General features: G+C 43.4%; 1 protein-coding gene across 1 annotated transcript in view; it reads right to left on the bottom strand.

Moving 5' to 3' along the window:
* map3k9 (mitogen-activated protein kinase kinase kinase 9) overlaps positions 1-16,732 on the bottom strand; it is a 127,400-nt gene that overhangs the window by 3,713 nt on the left and 106,955 nt on the right. The window contains exons 6-10 of the mRNA XM_041213822.1: positions 15,142-15,382; positions 14,715-14,837; positions 10,952-11,105; positions 3,390-3,502; positions 407-1,201 (exon numbers count right to left, since the gene is read on the bottom strand). Of these exons, the coding sequence (XP_041069756.1) occupies positions 407-1,201; positions 3,390-3,502; positions 10,952-11,105; positions 14,715-14,837; positions 15,142-15,382 (1,426 nt within the window). The remainder of the gene's footprint in view (positions 1-406; positions 1,202-3,389; positions 3,503-10,951; positions 11,106-14,714; positions 14,838-15,141; positions 15,383-16,732) is intronic.

The following is a 16,732-nucleotide window of genomic DNA, read 5'->3' on the forward strand; positions in this document are numbered from 1 at the left end:
TCTGTTCTTGTCATTGTTTACAAGTACATTCAGCTACAGGTAGATTGATTATTCACAAATTTGTGTGCTTTGATTACACTATATACAGTTCGCAATGGCAACAAAGCCATCCAGCAAGTATTGTCATGGACATCATTACTTTTGTTAGGAAGCTGAAAGAACTGATCAATCTTCTCGCTGCTTGGGGACTGGAGCGACTACAAAGGCAGCATGGTGGACTTCCTCTCTCCATTACCCAACTAAGGGTTGGACCTGCCTTGAGGAGGAGTTGGGAGTAGGTGGGAGGGTGAGGGTGAAGGAGAAGGTCGTGGAGGTATTTGCTGAATCATCTATTTTTAGCTATCCCCATGGTCAATCTTTACTTCTAATTCCAAGACATTAATGTTATACAACAGCAAGCACCTACCTGTAACAATGGAACCTGAGGTACCATTGGATGATGTATAGTTCGGAGTCTGAGGAATTTGCTTAATGGCACCATCAGAAGGAGTCCGTCTGTGACCCCAGTGCACTGTGGTGGTGGTTGTTGTCACATGAGTTGGGGTCAATGATTGTTTAGGGTCACGTTTGAAGCGCTCAATGGTTATGTCTACTAACGGATGATTAGTAATAAACTTGGAGCTCTCATTCATTAAATTTGGGGTTGTGGGCATTTCATAAACCACCATCTCGTCACTATCTGAGCGTAACAAAGACCTAGTGGAGTTGCATTCAGAAATGGAAGACAATGAGAGCAGCGTCAACGAGGAAGACGGATCAAAGGAGGGAATGACCAATTCTTCGTTCTTGAAGAGCTTTTGAGAAGGAGGGCTGGTGCTCCTCCGCAATCGGCTGCTGCGCTGAAAAATGCCCTCCTTCTTTTTCTTCTCTTCCTTTGGTTCAACTTCTTCTTGCAAAATCTGACATTTCCCCAATTCAAGCAAATCAAATCCCAAAGCCACTGCAGCTAGGATGGCCCCACAACCCAGGAAGACAAGGTCACATTTCTTCCTTTGTGAGCTACGTTTCATGCTGTTGGTGGGAGTATGCTGAGGGGTGCTGGTGGCAGAGTTTACCGGAGTTGGGTCCTCATTATTGTCACTAACAGCACCCTCCCCTTCATCATTTCGATTGCAAGGTAAAGCGAGGTAGGCTTGGTTGGGTAAAGCAGATTGTTGCAGTGTTGTATCAAAATCCTTAATACTATCACCATCTTCATACTCTGTGGGTAAAGGAAAAGGATCTATGAACCTGGCTTGTTTCTGAAAGACATTCTCTCATACTTCACATCTCATTAGTATTGTCATTGTTGGACATTTAAAAAAAAAACCACAGCTGTTGGCATAATTTGGGAATTGCTCATACACCATAGCCTTTCATAGGACTCAACTCATTCAGCCCCCGAGACTCTTCCACTATTCAATTAGATCACGGATGATTTGCACCTTGGTTCCATTTACCTGCCTTAACTCCATATCCCATGATATGCTTACTCAACAAAAATCTATCAATCTGAGTCTTGAAATTTTCCATTGACTCAGTAAGCCTTTAGAAGGTGAGAACGACAGATTCCACTAGTCTTTGTGAGAAAGAGTACTTCCCGATTTCACTCCTAAGCATTTTAAGACTATGACCTCTTCATTTGGATGACCCAGAGGGAATAGCTTTTTCTACACGAATATCTACTCTATTGAATATCTTAATTTTAAATGTTCCAAGTAGATCAACCCTCAACTTTCTAAATGCAAGAGAAAACTATTCAAGTTCGTGCAACCTCATAACTTATCTCCTTCAGCCCCCATATCTTGCTGGTGACTCTGCACTGCACCCTCATTAAAGGCAATATATCTTTCCTGAGGTTTGATGTCAAAACTGAAAACATTATTCCAGATAGGACCTGATCAGGGCTCTGTACAACTGAATCAGAGGTACCCCCCCACATCTCAATTTCTATTCCAGTCTACTTAAGATAAAGGTCAACATTTTTTTAGCCTTAATATTAAAGTAAAATTCTGCAGATGCTGGAAACCTGAAATAAAAACGGAAAATGCTGAAAATACTCTGCAGGTCAGGCAGCATCTGTGAAGAGAGAAACAGAGTTAACAGATTGGGAATTACAACTCAGACATCCAGGCAATGAAGAATAGAAATAGAGCCCAGGCTTTATACACATATAAGCTTTTATTTACACACACACTACATATTATGCCCCTCGTAACAAAATAATAAGTTTCAGTTTGCTCCCATTTACTCTTTTGAGCACAATTAATACCCATCACCCCAAGTACAATTCAACATCCAATTAATATGTAATTAACATTGGGTTAGCCAATCTCAGCTGGGGCCTTGTTAAGACACTACAATTGGCCTCAGTGGCCATACATCAAAGGCAGATAAATGTGGATAATAAATCAGATTTTCCCCTCCCAACTGCTATGCTGCAACCTCGGTACATATGGATAATGTTGGCCTGGATTTTGCAATAACAGCAACAGTTGAAGCTATTAGTGCTTACAGTTATGATGGAGTGAATCAATAACAAATTTCAGTGTCCATACACGCGCAGTTAAATGTTGAAATCAGGAAGTTGCTGACCAAGTTGCCTTGTTCTTCCACCAGCTTCACTACACCATTCCTCATTAAGAGATTTGGCATTCCTGTACTTTCACACTTAACGCACAAAAATTTTCAGGCATGACCATTCAAGTATAAGTGGATTTTTAATGGTATGATAAGTCTTGATTGTAAACAACCTCATTGGCACTGAAAATTTACTTTTACAATTGTGGAGTCTCATTCATTCAGAATTTAATTAGTGATGGAGAGTGTTTAAAACAAATTAAATTTTATTTTACTTTTTCTTTTTGATTCTTATCTCCCATACTCTCACCCTTGTTTCCCCTCCAATTTATTTTCTGTACGTGATTTCACACTGAATTAAATATTCTAAATTACAACTCTTTGCTTGGACTCTGCTTGTCTTGGTGAGGATTCTTCAATCTGATTGGTTAAAAAGGCACAGCATTGCTAGTCTTGTTTACATTGGTCTCAGATAACCTGCAGAGGGTGATGCACTGTTTCGGCTTTTTTAATTCCCACAAATTGCAGTGGAATGGCCCACAGAAAGCCTGTGGGTAAGTGTAAGTGTAATGAATGGCATGTGCCATTCACTCACCGCTGACTGCAAAATCCAGTCCAAAGACTTAGGTCAAAGGATCTGTTGACACTCACTGATTAAGCCCATGCGAAAATGGCCCATTTGAATCAGGTACTAGTGGGTGCTGACCACTGCTACCCTGAAAATTTTAGTACCTTCAGCAAAGAAGGGGTGTTAAATGGAAGGGCATAAACAATGAATGTAATTATTATAAGCAAAGTTACATTTGTAAAATGTTGCACATTTCTTGTACCTATTTCAACAAGGCTGGTAAACCCCGGGACAGTAGGAGCAGTTCGATGGTTTTTCCCCAGATTGGGGGCACTGGATGACCACTGCTTGTTTCCATCTGCCAGCTGTTTAAGGCTTGGGGAGAGAAATGAAAGAAAAATAACTCAGTAATTGTCTGCACAAGTACAGTTAGTAGGACATGCTTAAATATACAATTTTTTTTTCTGCTGTTAAGGCAAGTAGCCCTCTTCCCAATTCTCTCCCTGCCTTCGCCTTCTGGAGCCACACATTAGCTGAGATGTTTCCAGTCTTCTGTCAATATTGAGGAGTTAGCCAAGCAAGGTGACAACAGGCCAGCAAATATCCTTGTGATTTTTCCTCGTCTTGTGGCTCCACTTGACATTACATATAGTGGCCCAGCCGACATCAGAGCCTTGGGAGTTGCAGGCAGTGAAGGTCCCAGGCGTCAGCCCTTGTCCATTTTACTATGGCACTACCATGTGATGCTCCAGTTTAACTGAACATTATTGGACGTCTGAGGTCCAGCGTGTCATGGCAATGAAGGCTAAGGTAGACAGCTTTTTGGTCTCTCAGGGATTCGAGGGATATGGGGAGCGGGATTCGAGGGATATGGGGCCTTAGCTCCTGAAAATGGAGTTAAGGCTGATAATCAGTCATGATCATGCTGAATTGTACAGCAGGCTTGAGGGACTGTATGGCCTACTCCTGCTCCTATTTCTTACATTCAATCAATTGCAGATTATCTCTATATAAATTACCAGAAAAAGACACTGTTACCGTTAATGATGCAGACCAAGAGGATTAATCAGCTGACTAGTGCCCATGCAATCTGATTATCCACTCACACTGAAACTGTATAAAGTGTTATCAACATGACAGAATGGTCTCAAAGGCATTTATTTGTATTGTTAGGTGGCAAGAGCAAGCATGGAGTGTTTTTCTTTACATTTCATGAATCCTCCACTGAGAAACAATCATGTCAATTGGTTGTCAATGTTACAAGCAATTGGAAATCAACATAATGACAACTGTTACAATGTTGATACTTTCTGCTCAACCTCTTATTTGTCCTGAGCTTTGCATTTACATCTTAAATGAAAGAAGGTGGGACTAAGACTCAAATATTCACCAAACATGCACTTGTTCAATCAACCATTAGTTACTCCTCTTCACCTTTTCTGTTCTAATTAAACATTTGACATGTCACACTTGTGGCATAGATCTGCTGTCAATCTTGATGTGAATACTTATTAGGTAACCTCACCAATACAGGGTCACCAACAAATGCTCCAAATAAAAAACAAAGAACATCTCACTATCAAATCACTAGGGGCACAAGCAAAAATCTAGGTGATAGCAAAGTCAGGCTCCACACGACTTAATGAAATTATTTCTGAAGGATTACTCATGATAACTTCAAGTTGACTCTGTTCAGGAGGAGTCAAATTGGCCTGATATTGTTTCATCTAATTCTCATTAATCCTTCAGTGAAATGTTCACATTTACGTCTTTAATCCTTTGGAAAACATGCTGATTGATTCCACAATCATTTAACTAACACTCTTACTTGTATCTCTTTCCGTTAAGCAAGACTATTGCACTAAGCACAACCCCAAACAACCTCTGGTAGGTTCAGTGGAGGAAGGACTAAGATGGTCCATTTAAAAGAAAAAAATGAAATTATTACATTACGACCCATTATTTAGTTCCAGTGATTAATATAACCTGCTATAACACTAAGGAACTCCAGCCTATGATGAAGTTCTGTGCAGAAGGATTTATTAAAGTAATATATACTGGGATCATTCATCAAGGCCATTCTACACATAAATGCTATGGCCAGAATTTTTCCGTCGGCGAGCTGGGGGCGGGGCCCGCTTGCTGACATGAAAATGTCGTGGGATGACATTGGGGGGAACCCCCGACGTCATCCCGCTCCATTTAAATATTCAGGAAGGTGGGGGCACAGCCAAATCAGCTGTCCGCCCGCCGACCTGTCAATGGCCAATTGAGGCCATTGACAGGGTAGTTAACCCAATTAAAGGCCCTGCCCATCCAACCTTAAGGTTAGCGGACAGGCCAGGAGCCCCAGCGGGCTTCTGAAAAAACATGAAACCTCATCCACTGGCGGGATGAGGTTTCACGTCAGTTTTTTAAAAGTTTAATAAAGTTTTAGTCATATATATTAACATGTCCCATCTCGTGTGACATTGTCACACGAGGGGGACATTTTAATTATTTTTTTATTTTTCTATTTTTGATGTTTATAAAGCTTTCGCCGATCTCCCTGAGACAGCACTTAGCCTCAGGGAGCAGTGCGCACGCGTGAAAGAACATAGATCTTCCCATCGGGCAGCCCGCTGGGTGGGCCTTAATTGGCCTGCCACTCAAAATGGCGGCGGGGCCTGCTTCGGTGGCGGCGATCGGCTGCCTGTCCACCTCCGAGCTGGTTGGGCCCACCCACCCATCAAGGGCAAAATTCTGCCCTATGTGTTTGGATCAACTTGCTTACAGTTTAGGAGTGACGGTGGCATAGTGGTAATGTTGCTGGACCAGCAATCCAGAGACCCAGCTAATGTTCAAATCCCAGTACCTCAGCTGGTGGAATGTGAATTCAGTTAATAAATCTGGAATATAAAGCTAGCCTCAGTAATGGTGACCATGGGGAGAATTTTCCCCCTGTTTGGGGGGGGGGGGGGGTTTGTGCGGGGGTAGGCGCTAACCCGATTGATACCCCCAATCGGGTCTGTGCCGCCATTTTACGTGGGCGGGCCAGTTAAGGCCCACCCAGTGTGACGCTCGCCCGGAAGCGCTGATCGCTCCCTGCACAGGCGGGGGGCGGGGTGGGGTTGGGGTGGGGGGGTGGATTCCCTGAGTCAGAGCCTGTGCAGAAACCTCCCTGAGGCACAAAGGAAATTAGTTTAAGTTTTAAAAAGCTGAATAAAGGAAGGAAAAAATTTCAAGACATGTCCCCTCATGTGACAGTGGCGCAGGAGCTGGGACATATCAATGAATTTTTAAAACATTTTTTATTCAATTTATAAACACTTCATGAAACCTCATCGTTCCATGAAAAGTGCGAAGGCCACCTGGGCTCTTCACCTGCCCGCCAACCTTAAGGTTGGACGGGCAGCTCAGTTTATTGCTTTAATTAGTTTTTAAATGGCCTTAATAGATCCTTTGACAGTTCGGCAGGCGTGCAGCCGAGTTGGTTGTGCGCCCGCCGAACTGAAAGTCTAAATGTCGCGCGGTGACGTCGGGACATCAGCCCAACATCGCCGGGCCTCATTTTACACGTTGGTGAGCGGGCCCTGCCCCCCGCTTGCCGACCCGAAAATTCTGCCCCATGAAACCATCATTGATTGTTCTGGTTCTCTAAGCCCCTTGCGGGGAAGGCAATCTGCCATCCTTACCTGGCCTGGCCTACACGTGACTCCAGACCCACAGAAATGTGGTTGACTCTTAACTGCCCTCTGAAATGGCCTAGCCACTCAGTTCAAGGGCAATTAGGGATGGGCAACAAATGCTGGCCTTGTCGCTGACACCCACATACCAAGAAAAAAATAAAGGAAAAAAAAGTCCCATCTCGCATCCACAGATGTGACAGGCTGCACAGCAAATAAAAAGTAGACACATTTCAGGGTCTTCACTGCAAGGACGGCCCCAGTTTTCTATAGGACAGGTTATCACACGTTAAAAGCCATCTCCACGGCAACTTCAGAAAAATGGCTTTTCATTTTATTGAACACACTCGTTTTCTAACTGGTGCAGCTCCTTTTAAATTATGGATTTCCCAACGATAAGCTTTAAACTTATCTATAGAAAGAGAAGGGCAATTCTGTCTGAACCAGACCAATGTTCCTTGTACATAAAATACATCCTACGACTCTCTCTGGAGGTGTTTTTTGTAATTAGACCGGGGCTTTCTATCAAAGTTTAAGCCAGGTTCATTTTCGAATCAATTTACATCATCTGCCTCTGTGTCCGGCAGCAGCATGCAATGGAATGCAATCCCCAAAGTAAATTCTCTTCTTTAATTTGAAGAATGTTCACAGTAATTAATGTGTCACTGGCCTTTCCGCTACACTCCACCTCCAATTTCATACAAACCAAGTAACTGCCACATTCTACAATTGCCAACTTCAGTTAAACATTCCTAACAATCACAGGACGGCTGCTGATCACAATGCATCGGTCCCACCAGCAGAATATCTAACTTCCTCTGAAAAATGCTGAACATGATTTCTGTCAAATTCTTTCATGGGATCCAGGGAACAAAACATTTCACCTTCAAGCAAAACAAGAAATCTCTGAACACTACTCTCCTTGGGCAGAATTGATTAAAAAATCACTTTTTTGAAGAAAAACGGATTTATGTGGTGGGGAAGTAGGGGGTGGGGGTCGAGAAGGGAATAAAAGCTGGAATGTACACTGTTAGAATAATTAAGACCATGTAAATTGCGTGTTTTATGTCTCCACCCTCCTGTTTTGTTTTTAGTAATGATATAAAGGCTCCAATCACTCACTAAGCACACAAGAACATTTATACAAAGGCAGAAAGCTTGAACACATCAGCAGCGGAGCTGTGTGTGTTGTGTCCTGCTCCAGGCCAAAGTGAAACTGAGACTAGATCAAAAGACAGGCTTCTTCCCTAGTGATGGCATGCTGCTATCCCTTGAAGATATATTACAACATCTCCCACCCACCCATTTAAAAAAAAGATTAGATTGCAGGCCACATTGAATCAGTCCCTTGATATAATCCCACAATCTGCACTGTGAGTATTTGGGTAACCCATTATCTGGTTTTGAATGTTTTTTGTGAGTAGATTAAGTTTCTTAATTGCAAATTGGGCACCGGAGGTTTTAACTGGTATTCGAATTTTACACTTAGTTCTATCTTGCAAAATGAATAACTAAAGTTTCCAATGAATTTCCACAAGCCGCATAGAAAATACTGGATTCCAAGCCATAACTCCCATCCTTATTTTAACCCGGTTTTGCACCCCATCTGGGTTCAAGCTTTGCATTACAAAAAATTTGCAATGCAGTACAACTGTCCTATGTCAGCATTTATGTTCGACATGACCCTCCTCCCGCCCTACTTCATTTAACCGTATCAAAATACCCTCCCATTTCCTTCTCCCTAGTTTCCCTTATGTTATTCACCTCAACTACTTCATGGGCAGAAATATCCCCCCGTCGGGGAGGCTGCGCGGGGGCAGGCACGAACCCGGTCGGCACCCCCGATTGGGGCCGCGCCACCATTTCACGTGGGCAGGCCAATTAAGGCCCACCCAGCGTGACTCGCAACAGGAAGCGCTGAGCGTTCCCTGTACAGGCGGGGGGAGTAGGCTGAGTCTGGGCCTGCGTTCTTTCGCACATGCACATGTGGTATCCTGGGCTTGATCAATAGGGGCATTGACTGCAAAAGCAAGTGTTTTAACCTGTATAAAACAGTGTTTCAGCCTCATCTGGACTATTACATGCAGTTCTGGGCACCACACTTAAATACTGATTCCCCACCTCTGGGTACAAGTATCTCCAATTTGGCACTAACTGGCAACCACACCAAAATGGTCATATTGGTGCCATAACAGGGCATTCTTGAGATTGAGGCACCCTGTGGAGTGGAGTATCAGGAACTATACTCTGCATCTAGGGACACAGAACTTAGGAGCAGGAGTAGGCCATTCAGCCCTTCGAGCCTGCTCCACCATTCAATAAGATCACGGCTTATCTGGCTGTGGTCTCAACTCCAGTTTGCTGTCTGCCCCCATAACCCTTGACTCCCTTATTTATCAAAAATCTATCTAACTCTGTCTTGAATAAATTAACTGACCTAGTCTCCACTGCTTTCTGGGGAAGAGAATTCCACAGAGCAACAACCCTTTTGAGAGAAAGAAAATTCTCCTCATCTCTGTCTTAAACGTTAGACCTCTTATTCTTAAACTGTGTCCCCGGTTCTAGTCTCTCCCACAAGTGGAAACACACGGTATCCACCTTATCAAGTCCCCTCAGGATGTTATATGTTTCAATAAGATCACCTCACATTCTTCTAAACTCTAACTGGCATAGGCCCAACCTGTTCAACCTTTCTTCATAAGATAAACTCCTAATCCCAGGAATGAGCCAAGTGACTCTTCTCTGAACTGCTTCTAATGCAATTTATCTTACTTTCAAATAAGGAGGCCAAAACTGTACGCCGCATTCCAAAAGAGCAACTGATGTTGATAGTGGGCGACAGAACTGAAAAATGTTAAGTTACCAGCCACAGGAACTCTCACCTGAGCACAAAACCCGCACAACAAAGGGATTGGTATCATCTGCTTGGAACCAGCTAGAGGAGTTACCGAATCTGAAAGGGTGATCTGGCTGTGGTCTCAACTCCAGTTTGCTGCCTGCCCCCCATAACCCTCAACTCCCTTGTCTATCAAAAATCTATCTAACTCTGCCTAGTCTCCACTGCTTTCTGGGGAAGAGAATTCCACAGAGTAACATCTCTTTGAGAGAAAAAAAATGCTCCTCATCTCTGTCTTAAACAATAGGCTTCTTATTCTTAAATTGTGTTTATAGCAGTATAGAGGCAGATAAAAATCACTAATCCAATGTAACCCTAAACCTACTTGATCATCCAAAATTAATTAGGGAAACTTTTCCAATAGAATTACTTCAACAACATGTAGCAGCAGCCTGTACACCAATTTCACCTCATTTATTCCGTGAGGTAGGTTCAAAACACTTGTGGCAACATTCGAACAGCGTAGCAGGCACAGGATCTACAGCTGGACCTGTGGACCTTGCTTGATCTCAGGGGATGTCTGCGAGGGGCGCCCACTTAGAAACCACTCAGCCCATCAATTCTCACCCCATGGCAGCCCCTTACATTCACAGCTGCCAGCACTTTACCTTCAGAGATCACAGTGTAATTCAAACAGGGCACGAATTTACTTCCTCAGTTAGCCTCAGTACTCCCTCCCCTACTCCAGAGCAAATGTCAACAGCTGTTTAAAAAAAAGTGTCAACACTGCTGTGGTGAGCATGCCTTCCTCTGCCAAAGCCCTAAATTCTGGAATTCCTTCTCCGTTACTCTACCTCTCTTTTCTCCTATAAGAAGCTCCTCAAAATCTAATTTGATAATGTTTTTGGGCATCTGCCCTAAATATCCCCTTGTATGGTTTTGTGTCAAATTTGGTTTGGTAGCACTCCTGTGAACAGTCTTGGAACACTTCACTACCATAAAGGTCCTACAGGTTGTTGTTATAAACCAGAGGGGTGCCACGCTTGCAGGAAGCACACATGTTGGAGAATCAGGGTTTCAATGTTGTAGCTTATCTCCGACCCATCCTCCACATGGTTGCAGTCTACTACTGGGGTCACTAAGTGACCCCCATAAGAAATCTTTGCAGTTTATTTTTAAACGAAGATGCACATTTTCCTCTGAAGACATTTGGAAAAGGATTTTTAATCATTTAGAGCTGTCTATTCGCTGTAACGTTGTAGGATGGGAAACAGATAATGTAAACAAGCAGAGTGTCGATATTGTACAATGCTTTTCTCTTACCTATCTTCCCCACCAGCAAGTTCCTTTTGTTGTAAAGAACTGGGGCCCCACGTCCAGCCTTTCTTTTTATGCCCCTTTTTCTCTTCCTCGTCACATTCTTCTCGCTGAAACACTGAACTGCGGCCCCAGGTCTTATTGCTTTCACCTGGTGTTACTATGAAGAGGTTAAAAAGATGGCCGTTTATCCCAGTAGTTTCATATCAGTCACTGGCAAAATAATTTAAGGTTATTCAACATGTAGGAATTTTACACAAAACATACGAATTGTCCAGCAATGGTATACATTTAGCACATCTATCTGCAGGACCAAACATAACTCGGATGTTTTCTATCAAACATTAGAGCCCTGTCACCTGACAATCATGATCTCCTTCCTCAATTCTTCCCAAAGGTACACCGCGCTACCCTCCCTCACATGGTCACTTTTCAGATGCAAACCTAGGCACTGCTGGCCTGTAAACTATTTGAACATGGGGCAGGGATGGGACTTCACCAATGTCAGGACCACTCCCACCCCAAACCAACACACCAGAGTGACATCATCCTCGCCCATTCCAGCCATACTTGCAAACCATAGAGGTGTTCCCCAACTCAAGCCACAAGATAAAAATGGAGGGGCAAAGCCATTCAGCTCATCCAAGCCCAGCCAATGAAAAATATTTCTTTGGTCTCCCATTCCTCTCTCTTTCCCATTTGCACCACAGCATTTTGTCTCCAACTTTTGTCTCCTCTCCTAGAAGGTTCGTTCCATGTGTTGGATGACAAAGAACTTTCTAATATCAGTCCTGCTCTCCAGGTTATCCTAAAGTAATGTTCTTTGCCAAATAGCACCAAATTATAGGCAAATTATAGGAGTCTTCATAGGACAAACTACTCCTAGATCTGTCCAGTTTCAAATGATCAACACTTCCATTATCATCTATTGCTAAAATCAATTTTTAACCTAGGCCAATACCTCATTGTCTAAATGGATTCCCAGCAAATTCCACTGCAGAGCCACTGCCTCTGCTGGCAAAGGCTGGGTGGAGTGAGGGAGGTTGTGGGGGGAGTGGGGGGTGTTCTGTTTGGTTTCTCTTTCAGCCTTGGGTAGTGAAATATCTGCTGTCAGGAAGAGAGAGCAGTCAGTGGCTGTTAACTCTGTGGCTATGAATATCAAAATGGGCTTGGCCTTTCAAAGTTTAACTGGACAACTTTAGGGTTGATAATGGGACAGCAGGCACCCAATGAGGATTAGCACATTGAGCAGCCAAAATTATTTCATCAGACCTAACGTCACGATGTAAAAGGTTCATTAACCGACTGGAAAGTACTAAAATCAGGGACCCTCACCATAATCTGAATTGAACTAAGCAAGACTCCACTCTGAACAGGGTGGATAAATCATGAGTTTCCCTTGGCTGCCCCTTCCTCAGCACTGTGTCCCCAGGAAAACATCCTGTGCTCTTTGTGCAGCCGGCAGAACTTCACTGTCTTCTGGTATCCAAGCTTAGCACCTTCAACCCCCATGAGCAGCACACTGTGAACGCTAGTATTAAGAAAAATCAGCTCACCTGTAGTAGGCAGGTGTATGTAGCCCTTAAGGGGCTGTGGCCACAGGACCACACACACATTAGCATTTTCACTGTGTTTCTGAAATCTACTTTAACTTGACACATTTGATTAGATAAAGAGAACACCCTTCTTGCAAAATCTTCCCTTTGTCACCAACTGAGACTATGCCCCAGAGTCTTTATTTACAGTTTGGTTATTCAGACTGGGATCAGTACAGCAGTCCAGTCTCATACATTTCTAACTAGTTCATACCAAAATGTTTACTACAGGGAACTGCACAAACCTAAGGGGTATCTATTGTTTTGTAAACTATATAATGCAAGTATTGTAAACTGGACAAATACTCTATTTTCTTTAAATCACTTGCTAGTTTACAGCTTGAATTATATGATGTTTAACATTATGGTGATTACCATTACTCAGATACTCGAGGAATGTATCCTTATGTGGGATCCTGAACTACTTTCAGTGCTTGTTTTTTTAACAACTTAAAGGATCCACTATTCCCTCTGTAACTGAGGTCATGTTTTAGATGTAGGATTTATTGTCAAAGTAAAAATCAAGAATTAGGAGTGAGAAAAAAGATGCAGTGGAAAGGTGCCTGAATTAAAATGATTCGAGGTGAATTTACATCTTTAAAGAGGGAGCTGGATTGATATCTGTTGAGAAAAATAAATAAGGATTGGAGAAATGACTGGCATTGCTTGATTTATTTTACCCAGAGGTGCAGGAGATATTCCTTAACTAGGGAATCAATAAGTGGTGTAGAGAAGTCCAAAATAAAAGGATCAATTTCTGAATGGAGCTGATGTGATGATTCGAATCTGAACTTTATGTCCCAACTTGCTAGAAACCAATATGGTTTCTGTAAACTAAAATCACTGCTTGCTAAAAAGAACTATTCAAAATGAATGAAATTATTCAAATGAATTTAGAGAACTAAAACCATCCCTCAACACACAGAAGAAAGGAGAGGTCATTATCTCCCCACTGCTGGATTTGAATTCAGATGAAAGGAGCGCGTTCCAACTCCTTGGGCAGTGTGTCTTCATTAAAGATGGGATTTAACATTTCATAAACGGCATAGGTGGGGGACTGCAAAAAACATGCAAAAGAGAGAGAGGCAGGCAGCGGAGGGAGGGGGAGGGGCAAAGGGCGGAGGAGAAAGCGGTGAGGAGAAAATAGGAGGGAGAAAATTATGGGGGAGAAAATGGTGGGGGAGAAAGTGGCAAGGAAAAAAGCAGGGTGAGAAGGTGTGGGGAGAGGGAAGGCAGGAGGAAGGGAGAGAGGAAGAAAGAAAGGCAAACATTCCTTTGGGATAATATAGAATCAGACACTGATGGATTTAAACTCAATGTTCTATTTATATTCTTGCTCCTCCCTCCCATAGTAGCACCCACAGGTAGCACTGAAAAGTAAAGCAAGCTCCTCCACAGATGTAGCCATGATTAACAAGTTGAGAGAGTGCTGCTGCAGAATGAATCTGGACCATCAAGCTTTTCCCCACTGCCCTGCAAGAACATGGGCTGCTTTCTACCTGTAAACTGCACCATCTAGTGTCCTAAATGAGAACTGGCCAACCAAGGCTAGTCGTGGCTCCTCAATCCACTCCCTGAGAGCCAAACCTGCCTCAAAAGTGATCTTGAGAGCTCCTTGAAGTGGTAACCTGCAAGCCATTCACAATTATGAGTACAAAGCAGATACTTAGGAGCGTGTTGCAACAGAGGGACAGTTAGAGGTTATCAAATACAGGAGCAAAGCAAAAGAACGTCATTTGATTCCAGAGTGTTGCATCCGTACAACTTGCAGCTGTACATTTAGGAGATACTTGAAAATTTCAACATTTTTTGTTTTTAAGTTCAGCAGTTGGGTAGAGTTTTAGCAATAGTTAAAGATGTGAAATATGACTGGAAAATAGGATTGTAGCAAATCTGGTGGCAGCCTGGGTATCATTAACGTTAAGTGTTTATTTGTCAGTTTGATAACGATATATTAAGTGATATAATATTATAGAGTGTAACAAGTGGCCAACAGTGAGGTGCAAGGCAGAAACTGGACTGCCGTATTCTGATGAACATTAAACTACCTTTGGTTCGTTGCTGGTTTCAAAATGATTATATCTGTAATAAATTTGGAAGTAAAACATGTACAACATTTGCCTCACTAGAAATGACTTGGACGTTGCATACTCTAAAACCACTGCAGTACTCACGCTGGATCGCCCTGAGTCGTGGGATGATGGTGGGGCTCGCTGGAGGACTTGAACTGCTGCTGATCAGACTCTTCCTCTTGTCCAGAGTGGGAGAGGCCTGCACGGTGATCTTATGCTGGAAATCTGTGGAATATTTGAAGGCCAAAAGAATGAATTCAAGAAGCGTTGGCGAGAGCGGGGCCAGGTTGGGGGCGGGGGGGGGTGCAGTGGAAAAGAGGGGAGAGTGCAGACAGGAACAGACACGAGAAAGGGGAGATTTAAGAGCGATTACCTGCCTTTCAAAGCATTGACCATTTGACACTATTGATAGCATTGACACTAGCACTCCCCTTTATTACCCATTTGAAGCATCTAGCACTGCCTGTGAACCGTTTCGTGAGAACGTGCGGGTAGTTCTGGAACAGGAGAATCAGAACGTGTCACCTACCAGAGGGGAGACTGATCCGGTTGCCGTCCTTGAGCTTGAGCCGGCTCTTCTTGAAGTTGCCTTTGCGTTTCTTCACCTTGGGCTTCTCCTGGTGCAGCTGGTGGAAGATGATGTTGAGCTCCCGCTCTAGAATGTCGATCTCTCGCTCGGCCAGCTCTTGCTCCCGGCGCCGCAGCAGCTCCTCTTGGTTTTTCTGCTGCAGAGCGGCACGGGACAGCTCTTCCTCCCAGGTCCGCAATTCCTGGTTAACACAGGAAGTTCATTAGCGAGAGAGTTGACGCCAAGAAGCAAAACTGGCTAGGCTGACGCTCACCGCTAGAGATGGCTTCTGTTCCCTTTTGTACTGGGCACAACTCAGAGCACTGGGTATACAGGTAGGTAAATGTTGCATTACACCTGGGCTCGAGGTTTAACAGGGAGAACCCAGCGCGTGCGGTGTAACTTGTGCTCTGCAAGCTGGTTTATCAACCAAGATTCATTTCACTTTCTGTTAATGCAACTCAGGCTTTCAGTACCTCAAAACTATGGAGCTCCTGATCTCAACAATTCAAGCCTGGCAAGAAAAAACACTCTCATATGCTTTATCCTTTCGCCTATTCCTTTCAACCTTCATGCCATCCTTCACTGAGATCCCTGAATCCTGACCTGGTTTCTCAATAATGGAGGTAACTCGGGCTTGTGAATAGGTATAAATTGTAATGCCAACAGCACCAATTGCGGCACCCCTGAGCGGCTCCTTGAATTTGTACAGGAGCTGACAGTCCTTTACTGTCAGGTATCTAATTAACTAATGTAGTAGAGTCAGACACAGTTTAACCTCTACCATAGCATCTCTGAATGGGTTAGAAAGGAAGACTTGCATTTAGATAGCACCTTACACAGCCACAGGACATCAAGTCAGCCAATATAGACTTTTGAAGTGTAGTCATTACTGTAATTTAGAAAATGCAGCAGTCAATTTGCTCGTAGCAAGCTCCATCACACAGCAGTGTGATAATCACGAGATAATCTGATTGTGAGATGTTCATTGAGGGATCACTATTGGTCAGGACACTGGGAATAACTCCTCGATTATCTTTCAGGCTAGTGCCATGGGATCTTTTACATCCACCCCAGCAGGCCGATGGGACCTTAGTTTAATGCCTCATCTGAAAGACAGCATCTACAACAGCATAATGTTCCGTCAGTACTGCACAGGAGCGTCAGCCTCGATTTTTTTTTTTGCGCTGAAGTCCTGAAGTGTGACTCGAGCCCAGTGCTTTCTCACTAAAGAGGCAAGAATGCTACCAACTGGGCCACAGCTAAAATGTTATGTAAAACCTTGAGCAGAGGGGGTCCAAGAGACAAATTAAGAGAACACCAAAATCTCTGGCTGCTGCTTATAAACTATGTAGAGGGTACTCCCCAATGCTTGTGGCTGTGATGTATGGTACTCTGTTGGTTTTAATCAAGTGTGGTGCTAACTTAGCACGCACATGAGAGTCAAAGCTGGGACTTTGCTGGTACATATCGGTCAATATCACAGTGTGGTGCATTAGCTTACCTGGGTAATCAGGGAAAGCCAAAGGAATGAACTGAATATATCAAAGAA

This window comes from Carcharodon carcharias, chromosome 20 (assembly GCF_017639515.1).
Source record: "Carcharodon carcharias isolate sCarCar2 chromosome 20, sCarCar2.pri, whole genome shotgun sequence".
Taxonomy (NCBI): Eukaryota; Metazoa; Chordata; class Chondrichthyes; order Lamniformes; family Lamnidae; genus Carcharodon; species Carcharodon carcharias.